The sequence below is a fragment of the Culex pipiens genome, chromosome 3 (genome assembly GCF_016801865.2).
Source record: "Culex pipiens pallens isolate TS chromosome 3, TS_CPP_V2, whole genome shotgun sequence".
Taxonomy (NCBI): Eukaryota; Metazoa; Arthropoda; class Insecta; order Diptera; family Culicidae; genus Culex; species Culex pipiens.
Genome location: NC_068939.1, coordinates 84,112,461 through 84,137,208, shown reverse-complemented (window position 1 = coordinate 84,137,208; position 24,748 = coordinate 84,112,461). Strand labels below are relative to the sequence as shown.

General features: G+C 41.6%; 3 protein-coding genes across 5 annotated transcripts in view; 1 reads left to right on the top strand and 2 right to left on the bottom strand.

Annotated features, from left to right (window-relative positions):
* LOC120418990 (proline-rich protein 36) overlaps positions 1-11,028 on the bottom strand; it is a 71,328-nt gene extending 60,300 nt beyond the window's left edge. For all 3 annotated transcript variants that reach the window (XM_052711061.1, XM_052711063.1, XM_052711062.1), the window contains exon 1: positions 10,190-11,028. In XM_052711061.1, coding sequence (XP_052567021.1) covers positions 10,190-10,207 — 18 coding nt within the window. In that variant the 5' untranslated portion in view covers positions 10,208-11,028. The remainder of the gene's footprint in view (positions 1-10,189) is intronic.
* Positions 11,029-17,743: 6,715 nt separating this feature from the next.
* LOC120427117 (exocyst complex component 6) lies at positions 17,744-20,303 on the top strand. The gene is made up of 2 exons (XM_039591970.2): positions 17,744-19,206; positions 19,271-20,303. The coding sequence occupies exons 1-2, from the start codon at positions 17,852-17,854 to the stop codon at positions 20,202-20,204; spliced, it is 2,289 nt and encodes a 762-aa protein (XP_039447904.1). The 5' UTR covers positions 17,744-17,851; the 3' UTR covers positions 20,205-20,303.
* On the bottom strand, positions 20,238-22,382 carry LOC120427118 (regulator of nonsense transcripts 3B-like). The gene has a single exon (XM_039591971.1). It carries the CDS (start codon positions 22,197-22,199, stop codon positions 20,301-20,303), a length of 1,899 nt encoding a protein of 632 aa, XP_039447905.1. The 5' UTR covers positions 22,200-22,382; the 3' UTR covers positions 20,238-20,300.
* Between the last annotated feature and the right edge of the window lie 2,366 nt (positions 22,383-24,748).

Genomic DNA, 24,748 nt, shown 5'->3' with positions numbered 1-24,748 from the left:
GTTATGTTTTGGAATTTCTTCCGAAACGGTTTGAAAGAAGTTGCCAGTCGCGTCCGATTGTTTATGCCGCTCACACGTTCCGTCGTCGTCGTTTGAAGTGTATCCAGCCCCATTTTTATAGCCCTCTTAGGAAATACCTTTTTTTTCTATTTTACAGGATCCTCAATCGTCAACGAATCAGAAGAGCTCCGGGATGTAAATATCAGGCGTTTCATGAAATTTGGAGATGGCGGAACCCCTCCTGCAGCAGCAGCAGATGTTTGTCATGGTCTGATGCATTAAGTGATTTGTTTAAATTTTCAAGATTCTTTCCGCAAACGTCAAACCATAAAAATTATTGCCGGATCTTTTCTGGAAGAGATTCGGCACCAGTTTGTACTGATTTGACGTTTGCTGAGGGTGTCGAAAAGTTTGACTAAGTCAACTGCTTGCAAAAAAACAATGGTCTGCTTGGGTAACTTTCTTAAGTTTATTTTGTTATTTTTTTTCTTTTACAGGAGGCATTTGCAACGGTGCGGAGCTATTTGATTACGGGACACGGAAGCTTGATCAACGAAATGAAGAATTCAAAAGTTAAGATATCTTAGATTTTGAAATTTAGCAATTTAAACATTTGAAAATTATACATTTAAATATTTTTTTTCAAAACTTGAAAAAAGAAAATTTAAAAATTTAAAGCAAATTGAAATTCTACAATTTCAAAACTCCCAAATCCTGAAAATACAAAATTAAAAAACGACGGTATAAAAAATTAAATTAGAAACTGTGGGTTCAAAAATTCAAATACAGTCTGCATTTGATTTGATAATTTGAGAAATTTAAAATAAAGGGCTTAAATAAATTTTAAATTTAATAACCAAAGTTTTTGTTTAAATATCTTGAATAAAAGCATTTAAGAATCTCAGAATAAAATCTGAGAATTTTGATCTGGGGGGGTGAATAGAGCGGTTCAAAAGCGGAACCGTTTTGAACTGCAAAGCGGAGCCATTTTACTGTTCGCCAGAAGCAGCAAGTATTGTAATCATTCATTAGGGAAATTATTGTAAAAACCAAATATGGTTTGTTGATTTTCTTTTTCTTTTGATATAGCGAACCTTTTGTAATTATTCTCCGAATCACCATAACCATTACCAGTAAAGTCGTCGTAGAGCCATTCTTTCTCCAATGAACCCACTTCCTACTGGCTATTTCTCCCTTTTCAGTGCTCATCCGGAGGTCGTCTCCAACAATTGATTCCGCCCGAATTGTGGGCACGATTCGCTTTTTCTAGTACAAAACGTTATTTATTAAGACTTGTACTTTGTCTCAAAATGGGCACTGTACTTCTTAGAGCTCTTGCTTACATTTTGTTCCAAACCGACTTCGCAAAACTTCACCCACTTCTGACGCAGTTATTTGTCTTCCGAAAACTTGGAAAAAAATGCGCACAGAAGATTTCAAAACAAATTATTCAAGTGCAAAGAAAAAGTCACGCTTGTGCTCATTCGAAAATCACGTTACGCATTCTCTCGTCTCATCCCCCAGATTTTGATTATTTAAATTAAGATTTTTCTTAACTTAATTGTCTTCTCATTTATTAATACCAGCAAATCAATCCGGAGTCTCCAGTCGACAAAAGGTACCGGCGGACAGACTGAACACACCACGGCATCACCCACCCGAGGGGGAACAGGAACCGGTCTCGATCGAGGGTTTCAAACGGAATCGAAAGCGAAAGAAAACGTCGTGGAAGGATTCCTTTTGGCGATTTGCAAAAAGCTGAAGAAGGCGTTAACAATTCATGAACAAATAAACAAAGTGGTTCAATGTTGAATATAAATAACATACTATGAATAACAATAAAACTACTGTAAAATTTACTTTATTTACTATTTATTTTAATGTCCGAAAATAGTTTTCACAGTAGTATTTAGTGGGGAATAAACCATAAAGAATTATAATTTTACTGTGTAATTCATTGTAATGCTTATTAGTTTTATTGTCCGCATATAGTTTTTACCGCATCATTTACTAGATAAAAAACCATGAAGAACTGTAAATTGACTGTGCAATGCATTGTAATGCTTGCTGTTTTTATTATTAATGTATGATGATTTCTATAGTCAGGACGAGTTTTTGGATGAAAAATGCAACATTAGATTAACAGTAAAATGCGTCGTATTTGGTAAAAAAATGTATGGAAAAATTTCGAAATTTTTATGGTACCGGTGCATAACAACCCCCCTTTTTTATGGTAAAATCCCAAAATACGACGCAAATTATCTTAAAAAACGATGCTGTCTACTGTTAAAACACTGTCAAAATGACAATATATTTTATCGTTTTGTAACGTTAAAATTTACTGTAAGTTCATCAGAAATCTTTATGCGGGTTATTGGTTGCCAACTCGAGCAGCCCTCGTCAAACCAATTTCAAAAATTTACTTAACCGACTTAACCAACTCAGTAATGACAATGAAGTTTCCAAAGGGTTTAAAATTTTCTTGCAAGAAATTCAAAAATGTTTTGCTGATCAAGAGTTCAAGTTCTACCGAACACTTCCGGAAGTGGCGAAGGATGGACTTAGATGCTGTTCCCGGAGCTCTATACAGGGTAGAAAATCATAATTTAGATGAAACGCCATTCCTATCTGCTCCGACCTTCCATCGGATGGGGAAGTAAAATGTCGGTCCCGGCCTTGGTTGTTGTCATTCCTGGCGTGGGAGTCGTCTCTCTGCTATAAAGACAAACAACACACCAAACCAACCTCCCTATTCAAGCCTTCGGACTCCTAGTTTCGAGCAGAAACCTCGCTCCGCCCACGGTAAGGTAAGAATTTCTTGCCATTCTTATTTTCTATAGGAGAGCTATGCCCCGCCTTTTTGGAAGCTGCTGTCTACACGAGAAAAGCGCTAACGTTTTCAAAGCGCTTAAGATTTAACATTGCTTCCAACTACCGGCAACATGTTCTTTCGAACATTAGTTAGTCACTCACTTGAAAAATAGTCCCGAAACATGTAAACAATTAGCAAGCGCCATTAAAAAAACAAACGCGCCAAGTCTTTTGACGGTTGACTTTTGACGACCCATTCCAATCGAAGACTGAGGAAAACCGAGCGAGAAGCGAAGGCAAATAAAGAACAAAGGGTGGCCACCAACACCACCAGGCAGCGCCTGGTGGAGTGAGCCAGTGATGCCAGGAAATTTTCTCTATAAATGCTACTTTTCGTGAGTGAACGCTTAAAATTTTATCAATTTTGGCAGCACGAAGCAGACCCAAAAGTGCGCTGGAAGAGAAAAGAACTAAGCTGAAAATAGGAAAATGGGCGTGGCCTAATGCACTCGACTGATTAGAATGCATTTTTGAAATATTTGTGTTAAATGCTTGTAAAAGGAATAGCATAACTTTTAATAAAAGTGAAAATAAACAGAAATATTCACAAAAAGTTGCTCTACTCGTTGGTGTACTTGGTTTTAGTGAATTTCAAGGAACTTTCCAAATTATCCAGCATCACTCAAACACGACCACTTAGTAGGCTTAAAATGGGTACATTTCCCCTATTAATTTAAAAAATATCAAGAGTGTAGCACACCATTTTTATTTTTTTTTGGCTCGTTCCTTGACTGATTGCACGCATCAGACAGGTTCCAGCATACATTCTAGGTACTAGAGTTTTACGTCCGTGATAGGGAAGCGCTTTTTCGGTGGCCAATTTTGTGCCTTCTAGGTACTTGACGTTTTTTTCTAAGTTTAATCTTCATTTACTTGCAATTTATCTGCATTTTGAAAACTTTTTTAATAAGGTTGTTTCGATAATTTAACATTTTTTGACAATGTTCAAGGATAAAGAATTTTGCTGAAAATGTTAAAACGAATAATGCAAACATCAAGCTTTTAGATTTGTCTGAAGGAAAATAATCGTTTGAAATCTGAAATTAGTTCAATTTAAATCAAACCTGCTAGGATTCAAGTAGTACCTTTTGCCTTTCTTACTAAAGAACGGTACACTCAAACCCCGATGGTTTGACACCAACTGTTGTCAAACGAACGGGGTCACTGTTTAGTTTGACACCCCTTTTACAGGGAGCTTACACACACTACCAAACGTTTGTTTTGATAGTGTGCGTATGCGCCGTGTAAAAAGAGACAGTTCGTCACTTTTTAGTTAGACTTTGACCAACCAACCACAGGGGGTTGAGTGTATGGGTTTTACTTTATGGCTGGACGTCATTTTCATCTTCGTAAATATGACGATTCAGCATGAATTTTAATCGGAAAAATCGCAATTCGCAATTTTCAGTGTAAGAACGGGCCTTGACCGATCTTATGCACTAGGTTCCCGACGAACACGCACTGCCCTTACACCTACATCTCACCCTTGCTCTGAGTCAGTACGAGCAGCACGCTAGAACACGCTTTGAGTGTTCGTGCCAGGCATGCACACCTTCTTTTCCGGTTACGCATTTTAACTCGGCCGGGGGTGGTACATTACGTAGGGTTTGATGTAAGTATAAGCGCCTAACCATTTAAAGTGTGCCTATCAACTTTCATTAAAGCAAAAACTGTTTTATTTTTGTTTGAATTCAAAAACTTATTGTTATTTTACTGTGTTTTGTTTTCTTCTGAAATCTTTCCTAGTGTTGAGTCGTGTTTATCTGTTGCTATTTCTTTTGTCGCGGTGTTTTGTTACAATTGTTGGTCCTAAGCATGTTATAAAAGTTTACCAAAAATACAATAGTAATATTTGTGTTAATCCTTTAACCATTCCATAAATTGAGTAAGGGCTCAAACCTCACTTGTTTGAAAAAAATGGTGAAGATTGAAAACAATAGACAGTAAAAGAGAATTGATTTTATAAAAATCAAGTATCAATAGTAAGAGAATGATGAGCGTATTTTGAAGAATAAATATGAGAAGCTAGACTTGAAGCTAGATGTATTAGATGTAAAATTAGACAATAGTTAATAAAGAGAGATACAAAACAAGCTAAGATTATAGTAATGATAATTTATAGGACAGATAAAGAATTATTCAAATAAATAAATTCGCAATAAAATCAAAAAAGATTAGGCGAATGATAAATAGACTTGATATTACTAGTACATTAAGGAAAAGTATATTTTTAAGGGAAAAAAAACAAAACAAAGTTTGTTACAGCAGTATCAATTGATGGAAAAGAGTGGAAAAGCTTTGAGAGATAAGAGAATCAAAAATTAGTAAAATTTAAATCAAATGTTGGATATTAAATAGAAGAATCAGTGAAGAATTGGGAATCAGAAGAGCAAAATAAAAATAGGAGACAGGTGGTAGCTGAGAATGAAGAGAAGAGAAATCCCGTTGTGCGATGTTTCAGATACATCCACAGCAGTTGACTCAACATACTGCGAATCAAAACAATACCGTCTACAATCACAAATTACTTCCCTTTCCCACATTGTCGCGCCCCTTTCTTTTAACCGTCTCGACTCTGACCCGCGGTGGTCAAAGGTTTTCGATCCGTTTCCACAGGCCACCAGCTAGGTCATCATGAAAACCAAGCCAACGTGGAGGTAAGAAAATAGGACACTCGCAAGGAACCAGAGCTATACTGTTCTGATCAAGATAATTCGGATGATCTAACAGAACTACGGATGTAGTTAGTTGCGCTTCTTCCAGGATGTTCCTTACGTGGACGTCAACCGAAGAGCACGCAACAAGGTCAGTGCCATTGCATGCTCTTAGGTATCAATCCTTGGCCTGCAGATCCGATACTACAATAATTGAAATTAAAAAGTTATGTATTTAGGATCATACAAATCTATGTTTGTTGTGGAATTGTGGTCAGTGACATCAAAAACATACATTTTGATCCATTTTGAGGATTGTCAGGTTTAAATTCACTAAATTATAACGAAAATTTAGTGTTTCTAAATATACGTCGGAACTTGCAGAAAACACTACATTCGCCCCTCATGATTGGATACAAACACAAGGGCGGAAACTCAAATTGGTTTGTTTTGATTGATGTTTTTGATTAGCCCTTTTGTTTTTTGCTTGTAAAACTACGTATTTTCGGAATTTTGTGATGATGGAGGGTGTTTTAGAATCAGTTTTGTTCGCTTTATATGATTCTGACAAAAACTTTGTTTACATCTGAGGGTTTCGCCCTATTGAAAAGTTGTTACAGAAATGTCATAATTTTGGTATTAATGTTTGCATAAACTTTAAATTTTTCACAACATTTCATTTTTTCTTCACTCGCAACAATTTACACATACTTGCAGCATTTTTAAAATGCATTTTCCTTATCTGTTCATATTTAATGGAATGCAAAAGCTCCCGAAAAATCTTTTTATTATAATCTTTTTATAAATGTTCCTGTATGTTGCAATATTATAAACACTAACAGTTTCAGTTTTTATCAATCACAGACAGAAATCATGACTGATATTTTATTTAAAGAAAAAGACAAAATAGACTTCATATAATTTTTACAAAAACTAATATTTGATGCTCGATTATTTTTCAAAGTAATGGAATTTTGCCCAAAACGATGCAAAAACTCCCAGGAATTAATTTGAATAATGTTCGAAAAAACGAATCAACGCAAAACTACACAAATATATTTTATAAAAAGCTTCCCAGTTGAAAAAACTAAACTTAACAAAACCAAAGCAAAATTGACATAAAAAAAATATTTTCAAAACATTCTCTTTTTTTTTTTTTTTTTTTTTGGGAGGGTGATCCAGCCGCACATCGTTGATGTCGAAACCTCTAAACTGGGCCCTCGTCCTGTCACGTCCGTCAGTAGTCTTGTCGTACATTACAACTAGAACCAGATCTGCCAATGAATTAGTACACTTCGACCAAATAAACACTGACGCTGTATGGATCTGACTCTAGAATAAATGCACAGTTGTGTGTTATTCATAAGTCCAAAATGTTCAATTATTCATATAAGTCCAAATATTCATTTGCGGATAACTACCTAACTTGAATTGAATACAAGATTTAAAGCAACCTATCCGAAAGCTACTCTTAATCCCCGACATTTTAATTATTACCAAAAAAAAACGTTTCTTTTAAAACCTGTCTGGCTTCTTTTAAAAAAAAAAAAAAAAAAAAAAAAAAAAAAAAAAAAAAAAAAAAAAAAAAAAAAAAAAAAAAAACAGTTGATATTTTACAAGTCGTGAATTGAAAAAGAGACGACCATTTGTTCGTCAGAATTCCAGTAGATCCTCGATTCGCAACAATGGTCGATACAATCATAATCCGACAACCGTTAGTTCAACAGATCAACGAATTTAGTCCGATATCATTTCACTATTGATTGATCGAGACTCTATGGAAATTTTGACAAATCAGAATGGTTTTTATGCTACTTGAATGAAAATCACCGATTCTGATAGAATAACTAAATTGACTGTTGCTAATTTTGTCCCTAAATAACTAAAGGCAAAGTATAAAAAGTTGATATTTATAGTTAAAATCCTAAATTCTACAAACACTATTTTTTTAAACCCGCATCCTAACCTGACACCCACATTAAGATAGGGAAAAATCACATATGTAGCGGTTCATTGTACAAATGTGATATTTCCACTATCAGAGAACCTCCTTGTCTCGATGACAGCTTACCGGCCAACGATTAAGCCCTGAGACTACGCCAAAGTGGGTTCTCGCAGCATGAAGTGGTGTCCATGTGTAAAAATGGAAGCTTCAGCAATATACTGAACACTTCGATTTTAATTCCACATCGAATCAAATCATACTCTTTGCCAAACAAGCATCAAACCTATGACACTCATTATGACAAAGCCCAGGGTATTTTCAAAACATTCTCATTTTGAAAGAAAATGAAATTTAGCTTGAATTTATTTAAAAAAAATATTAGTAAAGCTAATTTTTGAAATTTATAACAAAATATGCTCATGTTTAAAATAATGTTATTATTTATAAAATTATTTATGAAATTCCATTCTTCAAAAATTGCTCATGTTTGAGAGAATGCAAATATAAAAAAATGATGGTATTATTCAGAACAATTTGAAGGAGTAAACTTTTTTGAATTTTAGGTTTTGTTAGCTATATTTTTGAAACATCTGCAAATATAAAATAAAATAAAAATTGCTGTTGTATTTTATCACAGAAATTCCGATATATTTAAAATATATTGTGAACTTCACAGGTTATTGAAATACAACCAAAGATTTATATTTTTTACAAAAACGCATTGGTTTTCTATTACATCGTCATTCCCCCCCCAAGAACGGCCAAATTCCCCCCCAGGGGGGAATTCCTCACCGGTTGAGAAACACTGACCTTGACAGAACTCGTCTACCTCAAACCCTCGAATTTTGAGAAAATAAATTCCGTGGAGTTCGAGTGATGTCCGTGTGTGGTAAAATTTCGCAAAATTTTGTGTCGCGAAGTCCTCGGCTCCCCTATTTTCGATTTTGATTGTTCCAAGTGCATTTGAAAGCTGGTGTGCTGAACCCGGACCATTTTGAGGTCGAATTTAGAAATATCTATCTGTTTTCGGATGTGACAAGACTTTTCCACGAATTACACAGTTTTCAAATGAAAATATGGTGATTTTTTTTTCATTTTCATATCTTTTATTTATCTCAAAAATTGCATTTTTTTGAGCTCTACTCTAACCTCCCAAATTTTTATCAAGATTCATAATTTGGTTCTGGAGTTAGAGCCGTTTGATTAACTTACCATAAGAAAAAAAAATCCCTAAAAAAAGGTAAAAGCCCACCTGGTGACCTTCACCAACATTTTTCGTTTCTAATTTTATTAGAAATTTCTTTCTACATTCATAGTACAGACCATGAGTGAGCATCTGAAACAAATTTGACATCTAGCGACATCAATCCCGATCAATTTTTAGAACGATTTACTTTTTGCCTTTCTTACTAAAGAAAGGTATAGGTTTTACTTTATGGCTGGACGTCATTTTCATCTTCGTAAATATGACGATTCAGCTTGAATTTTAATCGGAAAAATCGCTAAAAAAATCACATTGCATCAATTTTCGACGCTTCAACACTTCTTCGCCAAGTCAACACGTTGTCAAGTTGAGCTTCGAATACTGGCGCGAGAATGCTGGCGCATATATTTTATGGCTCGACTTATACTCGTTTTGTAGTAGCTTGTCTACCGATGTTTCCTTCAACATGTAAGATATCGTAGCTTTTCGGTTTCTTTTGCCCTGTCTGTTTTTGCAGAACTGTCCAATGTTTATGCAAAAACTTTTGTGACATAGGACATGTTGATGTTATGAATTAAAAGAAGTTATATTCTTTTGTAAGGAAGGCTCTCTCTCTCTCACCCCTAGTGGGACAAAATCGAGTTTTTTTTTCAGATGATATCCATTGCATCGAAGAAGAAACTCAGAAGTCTAATTATGTGGCAATACAGTAATCAATAGACATCATAACTAGAGCGATAAACCAGCGGACCAACGGACATCGATTGCCCTTAACAAACCAGCCAAAACATCGCCTGCGTTTTGAATGCTCGAGATAACCTTGTGGGGGAGGAAAATGCATTATTCCACCAACCACACACACAACAACAACAATGCCTGCACTCTCTGACACGAACGAGATAAACTAGATCAACCCTAAGCTAAGCTGCTGCTGCTATCGAACGTACCAGAAAGTGTGAGAAGAGTCGCCGCCGCCGCCAACAACAACCACCAGAACCAGAATCCCAATCAATCTCCTGCCCAATTATTATCGCATATTTGCCCCCCGTCGATTCGCTTCGTGCTGGAGTGTCCCTCTCAAGTCCCTGACCCAATCAGGACGAGAACGATGTCAACCGACCGACCGGTGTGTGTCCGAAACCTTACATAACCCGAGTGTGAGTGCGAAACCTACTTTCAACGACCACCACCTATCTGTCTGTGCGCGCGAGCAAGAACTTGAAAGATTTTTGTAGAACCGACTTTGACGAAGCAGCGGCGAAGAAGTCGGGGTGGTGGTGGTCTCCACCCCTTCGGGGGGGGACCGTGTTCTGATTAGCATAAAAGTTTGCTCGACCCACCACCCGCGGAGCAGGGTCGAAAGGTTCAAACTTAACTTAAAATGGAATAAAAAGAAGCAAAAAGGTGACCCGAAAGTGCAGCAAACTTGAAAGTAAAGAGTTTTTTTTAAACCTTAAAGTGTGAGAGTGTTTTCTTTTTTTTTCGCCGGACTTGTTCCGGATTTGGTCCGCTTACCGTCTTAGAATGATCCATGGCACACGGACGAGCGCTGCACGGTGGCCACCATCATTGTTCCGGCGCTTGTTTTTGTTGACGAAGATGACGACGGCGACGGCTTTCCGGTGTTTTGCTTCCTCCAAAGATTCCGCCGATGACGTGACGGTTTCCGGTTCCACCGGAGAAAATCGACTGCGCTTTCGCAACCCTCGCACACGTACGCACTCACACACACACAGACACTCAGGCACGGACGCACACACACGCACTCACACACACACACACACTTGGCAGGGAGAAGGGCAAGAGAAAAACCTTCTTCTTTCCTTGCTTTTCAAGGGATTCTTCTTGGTTTGATGACGGTGGCGCTGGTGGCCACGACCACCTTCCGCAGTGGTCTGGTTCCGACCGCAATCGGCAACACTTGTTCCGTGGCCTGCTGCGATTTGCTTCGAATTTTCTTGACGTTCTTTTTTTCTGCACTCTCTTCGACGGTGGTGGGAGGGGTAGAGGGAGCGGCGCTGCGAAAATCTTCCCTTCTTTTTCTAATTTAAACCCAAACCTCCACAGATTTCTTCAACCGGATTCTTGCAACCACTTCCGGCACGGGGCAGCCTCTCAACCCGAAGGCAAACTCCCCAATCCTCGCCGCGATTAATCCGGATTTTGCAGTCACTTTTTATTTTTTCACCCCGCGCGCGTACACACACACACACCCGCAGTCACCGATTTGCTTCTTGTCACTTTTTGCTTCTTTTCTCCTCCCTCCTTCTGCTGGTGGCGGACGACGACGGCAGCAGAGAGCGCAGTGGTGCGTGCGTGCAAACTCGACCGAGGACCGAAACGGAATGAGAAGACGAAAGCGAAATGATGGAGAAAAAGCTCGCGAGCTGATGCGGGTGGGCTGTCAAACGGAGTTCGAAAATTCGAAAACCTTGTGGGGAGGGCTGTTCGCCGGATGTGGATAGGGCTGGGACGAAGGTGCACGCTGGGAAATGTTTGGTCGAAAAGCTCGAACACGATATTTAATTAAGAGCGAGTTTTTCACCAATGTGCAACAGGTCCACAACAGGTCTGTATCAAACATTTTACAACATTAGTTTTTGCCCTGTAGGCTTCCATAGCGGTACTTTCTGGTCTGTCATATTTGGAATCCTCGGAAAATTTCACGTTAGTTAGAAGTGTTGGAGTGTGGTTGGAGTTGTAAATTTGATTTAAAAAATAATTAATAAAACATTTTTGAAAAAAGAAAAAAATCTTATTTACCCTGTGATCAATACGTCAAATGCTGCATCAAGTAGGCGAAACCCTTGGGCTTTTGTTAATTTGCCCACTGAGAATTTTGGCTCGAGCCTCGACTCGATTCAGGCTCGATCTCGAGCCAGATCGACTCGAGGCTCGAGCCAAAATTCTTAGTGGGTGATTTGGTTAACCGTGGTGGATTTTCTTGAAATAATTCGAACTGTCAAAAATCCACCAAAGCATCTACTGGTGCTGGGACGGGACGGCTGGATAGAGTCTTCTTATTGAGTGTTTACGTTTGTATTCTTCTTCTGTTTTTTTGCAAGAAAATTCGTGTTCGAAAACAAATATCAAGCAATCTGTGATTCAGATAGCTTGACAATTCAAATTTTCTTGATGATGTTTTTCAACTCAGTGCTCAAGCATGGATGACTTGTTGTTTAGTTTCTCCTCGCAGATTTTTTTTTGAATTTGGCTGTTAAAATTTGCGGTTGGACGTGGGGTGAGAATCCTGAGTTTATATTCCATCGTTTTACGGTGGATCCGTTCATAAGGAGCTGCCGGATACAAATTTCTTGAAATGGTTGGCAAATCAAAGATGAGTCAAAAAATGTTCATTTCTTCAATTTTTAATGTGTTTTTTATATGAAAGATTTTTCATTTTCATTTGGATGTGAAAAATGCAATACGATTTCAATGCGTTTTCTTACATCAATCTAAAAAAAATCCTTAAAAGCCTGCAAGCGAGCCTGCAAGTCATTAAATGGGAGGGGAGATATTTTTTTGATCTGCTCCTGTCGTTGTCCCGTTACGCGAAGAAAGTAAACAAATATTTCCCAGTTCCCCAAAGAGGAGCACGTCCAATTCAACGGCAATTTTTACTCAACTTTAAGGAAAGTTAACATTCCTTAGGTCGCACGCCCTAAGGTGTCAGAATCGAAAGAAATGGCTGGCAAAAATTCAAATATGTACCAATTCATTCACTTCAAAGAGCATAAAAGTTTGTTTTTCAATTTGTGGCAATGTATTGAAATAAAAAAGTGCGAAAAAAATCAAATAGGCTAAACTGTGGCCATTATTTTTGTTTGCTTTTTAAATCCAGTTCTACAATGTTGTTTCTTCACGCCACATTTTAATTTCATGGGAAGCACAGGTTTAATATTGTTCAAACTAGATGACATTTCTATGCAACGCGCAAAAAAATAACAAGAGTTTTAAATGGGCAAAAGAATAGTCGGTTCATGAAATGTATTGTTTTTTAAAATGAAAATGCTGATAAGTAGACATTCGGTGTACGATAGAAATAAATGCCTTTCAATTGAAAATATTTTAATCAATCTAGTAATGCAATTAACAATTATTTGTGAAATTGATTTAAATTCGTTTTATTTTTTTTTCAACTCAAATTACAATACTTCTTATTTTCTCCTCATAAGAAAGGACTGTTTAGGTTGACAGAAGCGGCCATGTTGAAAGTGGTTTAGTTTGACAATAGGTTTTTTCTCTTTGTTTATCCCATCCCAGTACTGGTGGATACTTTTCTACCACAAATTTTTTGTGCGATCAATGTGGTAGATGCTTGGAGCGGCCGTGGCTGACTGGTTACGGTGTTCGCTTTATAAGCGAATGGTTCTGGGTTCAATGCCCATCTGCTCCCAACGAGAAAGTTAAGAACACATTAATTTGAAATGATGAATGTGAACGAAAAATCAAAGTCGCTCAAGGCGGGGTTCGATCCTCCGTCCTTTGGATTGGTAAGCAAAAATGCTAACCACTAGGCCATGACGACTTGGTGAGCGTGGACTGGAATTAGGAATACTGTTACAGAGAGCGAGTTGTGGCGCTATAACCACGGCAAATAGTGTCCAGGGCATTCGTGGAAATACAATGTCCCATCCCAGAGGGTCCCGGAGTACCAAACCTTCTTAGCATGGTGCTCCCAACGAATACAACCAAAATTCTCGGAGCGTATGGTGGTGTGTTGTCCCCACGCTTCTTCCTCCCCTGTCGATTCAGAATTGTGTTGTTGTTCGAACACTAAGTGCTCAAACTCAACCCAATTACGAGTCATCTCTGCGATACGGCTTTACGCAGTTGGCCTGGCCGCTTTCACGCTTGTGATGTTTCAATGCATTCTAATGCAATGGCGCACTACAAATGTTAATAAATGACAAGAAGAGTGGTAGGCGTCATCTAACTTAAGGCACTCTCCAGGATCCCTTCGAAAGATTGGCTGCGCTAGGGTCTGATTAGATTAGATTAGATTAGATCAATGTGGTAGATGCTTTGGTGGATATTTGACAGTTCGAATTATTTCAAGAAAATCCACCGCGGTTAACCAAATCAAATTAACAAAAGCCCTCCTGTTTTACCCCTAATCCAACAAATTGTTAAAAAATTTGTGAATTCATTCTAAATGGCATTTTTACAATTCAAATTTACTACTCCAATACTTCTAACTAACGTGAAATTTTCTGAAGATTTCGAATATGACAAAATTGTGCCCAAAAAGTGCCGCTATCTAAGCCTACAGGGCAAAAACTAACGTTGTAAAATGTTTGATACAGAAAAACCGACAAACTATGAGAAAAACTGCGATTGGCCAAAAAGTTAATACCGTAGGCTTATAGTCAAACATCAAAGCCCGTTTTACCCTTGCGTAGAGGGCTTATATTTGGCATGAGTTCATCTCATGTATAGACAAAAAAACGCTGAAAGTTTCATCCAAATTGGAGCACCTCGATACGACCTCTAGAACAAACCGAGCAATATTTACAAAAACTGCCTCTTAAATATATTCATGAAAGTGCTGAGCAGAGGTTATAAAATCACTCGAAAATGAAATTCTTTATATGACCTCCTAGACCCACCTTCACGTATACGCACGTTTAAAATCACTCAGTTTTCGTCAAAACCGAACCTACTCAGAAATGAGTAAAGGGGGCATCTGTCTAATTTGAGTGAATTTCACTCAGATCTGGCTGAATATTACTCAGTTTACGTGGAACTCTGAGTGAAATTCACTCAAATCTGACAGATGCCCCGATGCCCCCTTTACTCATTTCTGAGTAGGTTCGGTTTTGACGAAAACTAAGTGATTTTTAACGTGCGTGTATACATATAGACTCAGAACGAGACTCAGAACGAGGTCCCACGGAGCGTTTATTTAACTAAATTAAATAAATTATAATTTTTTTCTTGAAAATAAAAAATGACTTTTACTTAACAACTAACTAAAATGTATAAACAAAATGTCGAACTCATTAAAAATCATATCAAGAGTCTGACAAAATCTATGATTTCTACACATTTATGCTCGTTATGTACCGACTACGAACCAACCGATCGATGTAGCCCCAAGGGGTTGGAAACTCTTAGAGCTATATTTATTATGTTCACCAGTATATCAAAATATATGTTAGTATACTTATTATTTCCTTTACATATCGCCAGTATACTTACCAATATACTGAGAGTATCTTTAATATACTAACAGTTTATTGCTTTTCGGTTAGTATACTAACAAGTATACTGGAATATCGTTAGTATACTCAGTATTCCTAAGTAATATTAGAGTTTCCAGCCCCTTGTGTAGCCCAATATCTGCGACTTGGCCACACCGAGATCTCCCATCAAAAAACCTCATTGAACCGATGAACGACTTCTTCCGCGCTCTTTTCCGTCACTTCTCGCTGATTCTGATAAGCTTCGTTCAGCGCATCGTTGTCCAGCGGTTTCAACTCGTCCTTCCTCGGGTAACCTTCCTTTTGAACGTGAACATGTCTTGAAGGTTCGCAATCCGGCTCCACCTCGGTAACTTCAATCCTCGGTCGAATCAACGGCAACTTTGGCTGCTCTTGGTTCCCAGTCAACTTTCCCTTTGCCCTCTCAATCATCTCTTCGACCTTCGCCGCCGCTAAGTTTTGCACCTTCTGTTGAACGTCTCCCTCGTCCAACTGCAACTCGTCCGCAATCTACACCAAATTGACCGTCTCAAACACGAACGGACGAACCGTCTGCAGCTTGATCGGGTTCATCCGGAACAGACTTTTGTGAATACTCAAAATGCCACAGCGCTCTCGACAGCGCTTGTCGAAGGACTCGCCCTCCGCCTGGGAAGTGGCAACCGTCGAGCCGGGCTGACTGATGCCTGGTTCTCTTCCGTGCTCGTTACCCCAGATGGCCAAGCACAGGAAACCTGATTTCTCCAGCAGGTAGTTCTTCGGCCCCCGATCGGCCAGGTTATGGTGCAGCACCAACCAACCGGCTTGTCCAGAAACACTTTGACTAGTGCCAGTACGCTGATGTAGCTCAAAGATATCATTCCGATTTCATTCTGGAATCTACGGAACGATGGCACCTTGATTCTTAGGTTGCCAGCCGATCATTCTGAAATGATTCTGGAATGACGAGAATTTGTTTGATTTTCAAAACATGTTTACTTTTCCTTCAATAAAATGACAGCTGCTGATCGCTAACATGCAAAAACAAAATTAATTAGAAACGGAATAATCATATTTATGCCAGCATCATTCCAAAATCATTCTGGAATGAGCAGAATGATTCGAATGAAAATATTTGATGTGTCAACCCCCTTGTTCTCACCCCTCGATAATGACACCACAGAGTAATCCAGAGAGCACACTCCAAGGAAAAGTCATTAAAATTGTTGGCTCCGTTACTCTATACCCTTTGGAATCATAGCGGCTCAAGGCGTTATGTTTTCAGCGTTACGGGTCTGCTGAAGAAAAATTTTCATCAAAGTAAACTAAGGTTTTTTGCAAAGATTTGTTTGTTTTGACAACTGAGTCAGAACAAGAAAATTTTGATCTTTGACTACAGTGTTCCCCAGAACCGTCGACTCAAAAATGGCAGTGAAGCAAAAGTATGCTGTTGGGGTTGAAACCCGAAGTTCGGATTGGCCACGTTCGTACTGTGACATCAGCGAAAGCCAGAAAAGTCATGTCCAGCTTTTACCAGTCGTTGCCTTCAAATTTGTGCAGTGGTATTAGATCTGAGGGCAATGATTGGGCCGACGAATCATACCAAAAGTTTAAATAACTTATTGTTTGCTTCAAACATAAATCCCTGTTTTGTGCTTGTATTTTCTTCGAATAAAGTAATTTTTTGTGAATCATAACTGAAATTTTTTTTTCAATCTGTATTCTTGGAGAGGTTCCCAGGTTTTTCCAGATGTGAATCTTCAGGAAAAATAAAAATGATAAATGGTCCTTTCATTGAATGGCGGCCGCAGCTCGGTTTCTGATTTTGGAAGTGGTGGTGTCTCGGTGGTGTTATCGTTGATGGATTCAATAATTTCTTGTTGAAGCTGCCCAGTCAAATCAATCCGAATTCTGAAACGGAATCTAATTAGAATCGTACACAAATTCCGTTTCAAACGCAACAACCGGTTCGAACACGGAACCGGTTGTTGCGTTTGAAACGGAATTTGTATACGTTTCTAATTAGATTCCGTTTCAAAATTCTGATTGAGTTAACTGGGTGAGTGCCAACACCGGAGAACACAGACAGACAGACAGGATCAGCTCGACACTGGGCCCGGGTCATGTAAAAGCTATACACTCAAACCCCGATGGTTTGACACCAACTGTTGTCAAACGAACGGGGTCACTTTTTAGTTTGACACCCCTTTTACACGGAGTTCACACACACTATCAAACGTTTGTTTTGATAGTGTGCGTGAGCGCCGTGTAAAAAGTGACAGTTCGTCACTTTTTAGTTTGACTTTGACCAACCAGCGGGGTACAAACTAAAAAAGTGTCAAACGAAAAAGTGACCAACCACCGGGGGTTGAGTGTACTTACACTTGTCCGAGCTGGCCGCCCGGCACTTATTCTTTGATTCCACGGCGGGTAGTAATCTGCTCGATATGGAACATCCAGACACTTTTCCTTGGCGCAGCATTACTTGCAACAGTACGAGGTAAACATGGTAACCAGAAAACGATATTTGTTGATTTTGGGAACTTGAAAATTTATGACAACTTATAGACGTCATCAAGTAGCTGTGAAAAAAAGTAACGCCTTGAACGTCAGTTTGCCTACTATAAGCAAAATTTTGCTGAAGGGGCGATGTACCGCGTAACGCAACCATAAATTAAATGCCAGTGCTCCCTCTGTGATGACACATTGAATGGGTTAGTTTTTACTCAAACTTGAGTAGATTCAAATGAGCGTGTAGCATGTTCGAAAACTCATGTGGCACAGCCCTGCACAAACAACAAAACCATCGATTCCCTTCAGAATTGTGGTGGTGGTTGACGACGTCATCAATCATCATCATTAAAATTTTGACAGTCCCGTTTGTTTTGATGTTCGCTCAGAAGTTATCAATTTTCTCGATTTTCCCGATCAATTTTGAGTGAAAAATCCGTGAAAATCCTTAAATTTTGGTGACTCAAGCGACTCCGCCGCCAAGATGGCCAACATTTCGATGCAGGACATCGAAGCGGTCGACGATTACTGGGGGCCCACGTTCCGCACCATTTTGGAGGGCAACTCGCACGACCAGATCTCGGAACAGCTCGAGAGCCGGATAAAATCGCACGACAAGGACATTGAGCGGATTTGCAACCTGTACTACCAGGGCTTTATCGATTCGATCCGGGAGCTGCTGCTGGTCAAGTCGCAGGCGCAAGGGTTGAACCAGGAGGTCAAGAGCTTGGACGAGGGTCTGGCGAGGGCGTCGGCTGGGGTGATTGCGAGGGGGAATGAGCTGGTGAAGGCCCGGAAGGTGGAGGGGAACATTGCGGGGGCGATCGAGGGTTTGTCGAGCTGTTTGCCGGTGTTGGAGTGTTATTCCAAGTTGCTGCGGCAGGTTCGGGAGAAGCGGTACTATCCGGCGCTGAAAACGCTGGAGGTGCTGGAGAATGAGTATTTGCCGAAGGTTTCGGGGTATCGGTTCTCGCAGCAGATGCGGGAGACGATTCCGCGGTTGAAGGAGAACATAAAGAAGTCGTCGGAGGAGGATTTCCGGGAGTTTTTGGAGAATATTCGCAAGTTTTCGCCGAGGATTGGGGAGATTGCAATGAAGCACACGAAGGAACTGCAGAAGCGGGACTTGGAAACGATCATCGCGGAGTACAAGCAGATGGCGTTGAACGGGGAGTGCGTGGATGATGACGAGGAGGACGTGAACGCACAGGATCTGATTGATTTTTCGCCGATTTATCGCTGTTTGCACATTTACACGGTGTTGAACGATAAGGAGTATTTTGAGAAGGACTATCGGAAGCAACGCCGTGACCAGGCCAAGTTGGTGCTGCAGGCTCCGCAGACGATGCACGACAACTTGGAAGCGTACAAAACGTACATCTATTCGATCGTGGGGTTCTTCGTGGTGGAAGATCACGTCATGAACACCGGCGGGGAGATCGTCACCCAGACGTACTTGGACGATTTGTGGTCTTCGTCGCTGACGCGCGCCGTCAACGTGCTGAGCATGTCCTCGTCGTCGTGCACGGACCCGAACATTCTGTTGCGCATCAAGAACCTCATCATGTTGAGCATCACGACGCTGAAGAACTACGGTTACACCGTGTCGCAACTGTGGGATTTGCTGCTGGAGATGCGCGACCACTACAACGAGGTGCTGCTGCAGCGCTGGGTCAACGAGTTCCGGGAGATTCTGGACCGGAGTGACTTTTTGCCGCTGGAGGCGCACACCCAGGAGGAGTACGACGCCGTGCTGGAGCGGTTCCCGTTCCATTCGGAGCAGCTGGAGGCGCAACCCTTCCCGAAGAAGTTTCCCTTCTCGCGGATGGTGCCGGAGGTGTAAGTTGAACTCTGGGTGTGTGTAAGGGACTTGATTCACTAAACTTTCTCACTCTCATTGAAGGTACCACCAGGCGATGGAGTTTATGTACGCGTGCATGAAGTTCTCGGAGGAGTTGACGCTTTCGCCGAACGAGATCGCCGCGATGGTGCGCAAGGCGGCCAATCTGTTGTTGACGCGCAGCTTCAGCGGCTGCCTGTCGGCCGTGTTCCGCAGTCCGAGCTTGGCGTTGATGCAGGTCATCCAGATCATCATCGACACGCAGTATCTGGAGAAGGCGGGCCCGTTTTTGGACAGTTTCGTGTGCAAGATGACGGGCACGAGCCAAAGTTTGACGCAGACGCCGTCGGCCATGTTCCAGGTGGCGCGGTCCGAGGCGGAACAGCAGGTCGCGACCAAGTTGTGCTCCAAGCTGGACGAGTTCTTCGAGGAGTTGGAGGGGTACGATTGGTTGCTGCCGGAGAGTTACGGGCACGCGTCGCCGTTCGTCACCGACATGATCGCGTTTCTGCAGAGTACTTTCCAGAGTTTTTCGTACATTTTGCCGGGGGTGGCGCAGGCGGCCTGTCGGAAGGCGTGCGAACACGTGGCCACCCGGATCTACCGGTTGATTCTGTCGGACGAAATCAAGCAGATCTCCGGCGGAGCGCTCGATCAGATCAACCTGGATTTGATGCAGTTTGAGCTGTTTGCCGCGTCGGATCCGGTTCCGGGACTGCGCGAGGGCGATTTGTCCAAGTACTTTGCGGAAATTCGACAGCTGCTGGATCTACTCATCTCCGAGGACTGGAGCGCGTACTTGCACGACTTTGGCAAGGACGAGAACCGCTACTCGCTCGTCCATCCGTCGACGATCATCGTGGTGCTGGAGAAGCTGCGCGAAGCGGACAAGAAATCGATGCTGTCGCTGATGAAGTCCAAGTCCGAGCGGGACAAAAAGAAGCTGCTGGAGACGGTGCTGCGCCAGCTAAAACAGCTGGCCGAGCGACAGAACTAGGACGGAGTTTCGGACATTGACGAAGCGTTACAGTTGAACGATTATTATTGTATTTATTATGCGTATTCCATTGAATAAAAGTTAAATCCCTTAATCTTACTCAAGTGACGCCCCCTCGAGCGCTTCCACGACCTCCGTCACACTTCCCGCCATCGTTTCCTCGCCCATTTCCGCATCACTGGAGTTCTTCCGCCGGCTGCGACGATCCCGCGGACGCTCCTTATCCGAAGCCTTCTTGGTCAGCTTGTGGCGCTTGTTGTCCTTGGCCTTGGCCGCGGTCGAGCCCTTGGCATCGCTCGTCCCCGGCCGGGCACTCTGCTCCGAGCTTCGATCCGAGTCGCTCTTCTCGCTGCGACCCTCCTTGGAGCCGGGCACGAGTCGCTTCCGCGGCTGGTAGATCTCGATCGAGGGCCGGTTCTTGTTGCGGATTTTGCGCGCTTCGCGGGCCTCCTTCAGCTTCTCGTCGATTTCGTGCTTCTTCTCGCAGCTGCTGCTGTCCTCGGCGGGGGGCGTTTCCGGAGCGGCCGTCACGGTGGCGACCTCTTCCGCGGGTGGAGTTGGAGTGACCGATTTATGTGGGAACGCCGGTGGCAGCGTTGATCCGGAACCCACGATGATGGTCGATGATTTCTGCTCTTTGGGGATGAACGGAGCAACGTGCGGCGTCAGGACACTCTTCTTGATGTCGATCTTGGGGATGTTCGGGATCGACTGGAAGTGCTCGCTGGTGAGAGAAGCGCTCGTCGCATCGTCGTCTTTGCGTTCCTCAAGCTCGGCGAGACGCGTTTCGGCGCGGGCGCGAGTCTCCTTGCGGCGTTCGCTGTACTTTTTGACTTCCTTTTTGGGCGGAGACTCGGCGGGAGGTGCTAGCTTCGGCACCTCAACCTTTGGAGCAGGCTCCTTCTCCTTAATCTTGACCGGTTCCGCCGCAGCAAGTGCTTTCTTTTCCCTCTCCTCCTGCTTTCGAGCCTTTTCCTTCTCCTTACGCATACGATCTCGTTCCTGTTTGCGACTCAACTGCTTTTCAGGCTCAACACCGGTCGCGCCAGCAACCTCTTCCTTTTCCGGCTTCGGACGATCCTTCTCCCTGTCCTTCTCCTTTCGGTTTCGCTGCCTCTTCTCTTTCTCCTTGCCACCTCCGCCTTCCTTCTTGCCCTGCGCCGGATCCAACCTCGACGGAACCGTTCTCACCACAATCTCATCCTCACCGCCACCCACTTTCTCCTCCTTGATAACCTCCGGAATGGTCTTCCCAACGGCCTGTGACTTCTTCTGGCGCTCCTCCTTCCGCAGCTTCTTCTTCTCCTCCAACTTTTTCCGCTTTTCATCGCGCTTCTCCTGCTTCTTCTGCGCAATAAACTCCAACAGCGGCGTCGAAGTTATCTTCTTCTCGTCCTTGATCTTGTAACTGTACTCCAGCTTGCTCTTGCTCTTCCCGGCCGTGTCCTTCTCCTCGGCCTCCAGCGCCTCCTTAAACGCCACAAAGTGCGTGTCCGTTTCGATGGTCCCAACCTTGGCGTCCTTCTTGCGAGACCGATTCCGAGGCAACTCCTGGAACGGCGCAAACTCCACCACCGCCGGATATTCCACGCCCTTCGCGTCCACAAAGTCGTATCCATCAAACTTATCCTTAAAAAGAAATATGTCCTCCGCCCGAGTAAAATTTATATAAGCCCTCGACGAGGCATTCTTCCCGAGCGACCAATCGCCGGACACAAAGTAGAAATCGTCATGGTCCGGGATCGGGTCGATCTGCTTCCGGAACGTCTCCTCGTCCATCGACGGCGGCAGCCGCCGAATCACCACCTTGGTCAACGGCTTCACCGCAGTCTCCTTCTTGGCCTTCTTTTTCTCCCGCTGCTTGCCGCCGCCATCCTTCTTCTCCTTTTTGGACTTGGCCTTGCCGGATGTGCCAGCCTCGGCCGATTTCCCGTTAGCCTCCGACTCCTTACCGCCGCCGCCTTCTGGAAGCTTCTGGGATTCTACCACGACCATCGTCGAAGCTGCTTTTGTAGAAGCTTGCCTAAGTTGGCAGTATCATAACCGACCGGAACTGCGAGCCGATTGCGGCAGATAAATCGGTGAAAATGGGCGAAAATTTCACGCAAGAACTGAAAATTTACGTGGAAAACGGCCGCGCGACTGTCGACGAATGTCAAGCAAACACTTTTTTTTTGTTTTTATTTTGTTGCTGTTTTTTGCACACACATGTGCACACGTTTTCGAACTGTCAACGTGAGGTGACCTTCAGAAACGGTTCGTCAATTTATCTGTTATGCTGATTTCAAAAAATCTGCAGTATTCGTACTTGAACAAAAAGTCAAAATACATAACCGCAATTGGGTACTAAAGCCCTATGTCAATTTTTATGTACAACGGTATAAAACACGATTAAAAAACATTTCTGATCACTTTTTTTCATTTTAATGCAAAATTTTTTTTTGACAAGACAACATTTTTTCGATGGATCAACGATGGTCCCCTTGGAACGAGCTGTCAAGTAGGAACTTTTCTGTCAAGAAGGACCGCGAGGTTAATTTTTCAAAATTGATTTAAAAATCCATTTTAAACTCTTTGTGGTCGTACAAAGGTTCATTGTACTCAGAAAAATAAGCTTTATCGCTGTAAACAATAATATCAGCAATCTAAGCTTCATTTTAGGACCCAATTGGGTACTAAAGCCCTATGCCAATTTTTATGTACAACGGTAAAAAACACGATTAAAAACCATTTCTGATCACTTTTTTTCATTTTAATGCAATTTTTTTTTTGACAAGACAACATTTTTTCGATGGATCAACTATGGTCCCCTTGGAACGACCTGTCAAGTAGGAGCTTTTCTGTCAAGAAGGACCGCGAGGTTAATTTTTCAAAATTGATTTAAAAATCCATTTTAAGCTCTTTATGGTCGTACAAAGGGTCATTGTCGAGGTCATTGTACTCAGAAAAATAAGCTTTATCGCTGTGAACAATAATATCAGCAATCTAAGCTTCATTTTAGGACCCAATTAGGTTAACCGGGTTAGCCTAAAATTTTACGCCGACTCGATTTGGAAGTTAGAAAGGAGTGCACATGGACTTGGCACAGTTTGATGCGGTCGTCGATTTGGTTCGGGGAAATTCGTCGACAATCGATGAAGACCACACTCAAAAGGGTACTTTCAATCCTCAAAAAGGATACTTTCTATCGAGGGAGAGGGTTATTTTCAAATTTGCACTTTTTCGTGCACAGTTGAGATGGAATGACCCATATGCAGTTTGCATACAAATTCAATCATGATTTTAGTTTCAGTGTAGAGAAACTTCTCAAAATCTACGATTTCCAGATTCAATAATTTCTTTTTTTTCTTTTTTATTGCTTCCATTTCGTAACCCAATTCAACTGATACTGTTGCTCTGCTTGTTTTTTTTATTTTTTAATTATTTGATCCTGCTTTGCCTTTTCTTTCTTTTGTTCCTTTTCAGATGATTCAGCCAGGAGTGTATATAGGAGTCCAGCTCAACCGAGCTCCTCGCGATGATGGAGCTCTGGGTCCAGCCGTGATATTTTTGTTTTGTTACTTTTGTATTAATGTTTTGTATTATCGCGGGCGTCAATAATTAGAGTTCACGCGCGGTGACAGCCGCATGACAACCGCAGAACAAATTTTTGGCTGTTGTCAAAGGTTGCCTTGAGTTTTCAGCTCACTTTTTGGAAAATATTCAAAACAAATCAAGTTGACAGCCAAATCAACGTAGAATTTCAGTTCAATTTGCTGATTTTTACACTGCGGAAGTAAGGCGGCTATAATCTCCAATCAGTCACAGCGAAGGAGAAACGTGATTTTATCTCGCAATAAGGCTTTCTAGGCCCAGTGAAAAAAATATAATTTAACTCAAAAATGACGAACTCCTCGTCACAGTGTCCTGATGCAAACAATGATTGAGCTGTAGCTGTCACAGCCCTGCGAAGTATGTTGGCTGACATATCGGGCAGTCAGTCAAAAAAACCAGCTAGAAGTCGCCTGACAAAAAAATTTTGCTAGAAAGAGATAGGAAACCTGATGCAAACAAACGTCCAGCTGTCATGTAAACATACTTTGAATGTGTTGGTAAATTTCTGACTAGAAAGCCTTATAAGCAATATTATGTGTTTACTAAAAGAAGTAGGTTTTTGGTGCCACTACTTTGGTCAAAACTTTGGTGACTTTTCCTGCCTTAAAAAATAAAATAAATTCAAATTCAATTCAATAAATTTTGGTTATTATTATTTTTACACTTTTTTGTGTAATCGCAGTCGAACTGAAAAAAAAAGTATGAAAAAGTGCGATTTTCAGTTACAGTGTACAATTTACATAGGGCTCTTTTGGGTAAAAATAAGAACGTACGTGTACAACAGGCAGGAAATGTACACTCAAAGTCAGAAGTATCCCTCAAAAGGGTACTTTCAATCCTCAAAAAGGATACTTTCTATCCTTTTTTCAAGTTCACCCTGCGTCACCCTTTTAAAAGGGTATGTCAAATTCAGTACATTTTCGATACCCTTTTAAAGGGTGACGACGGGT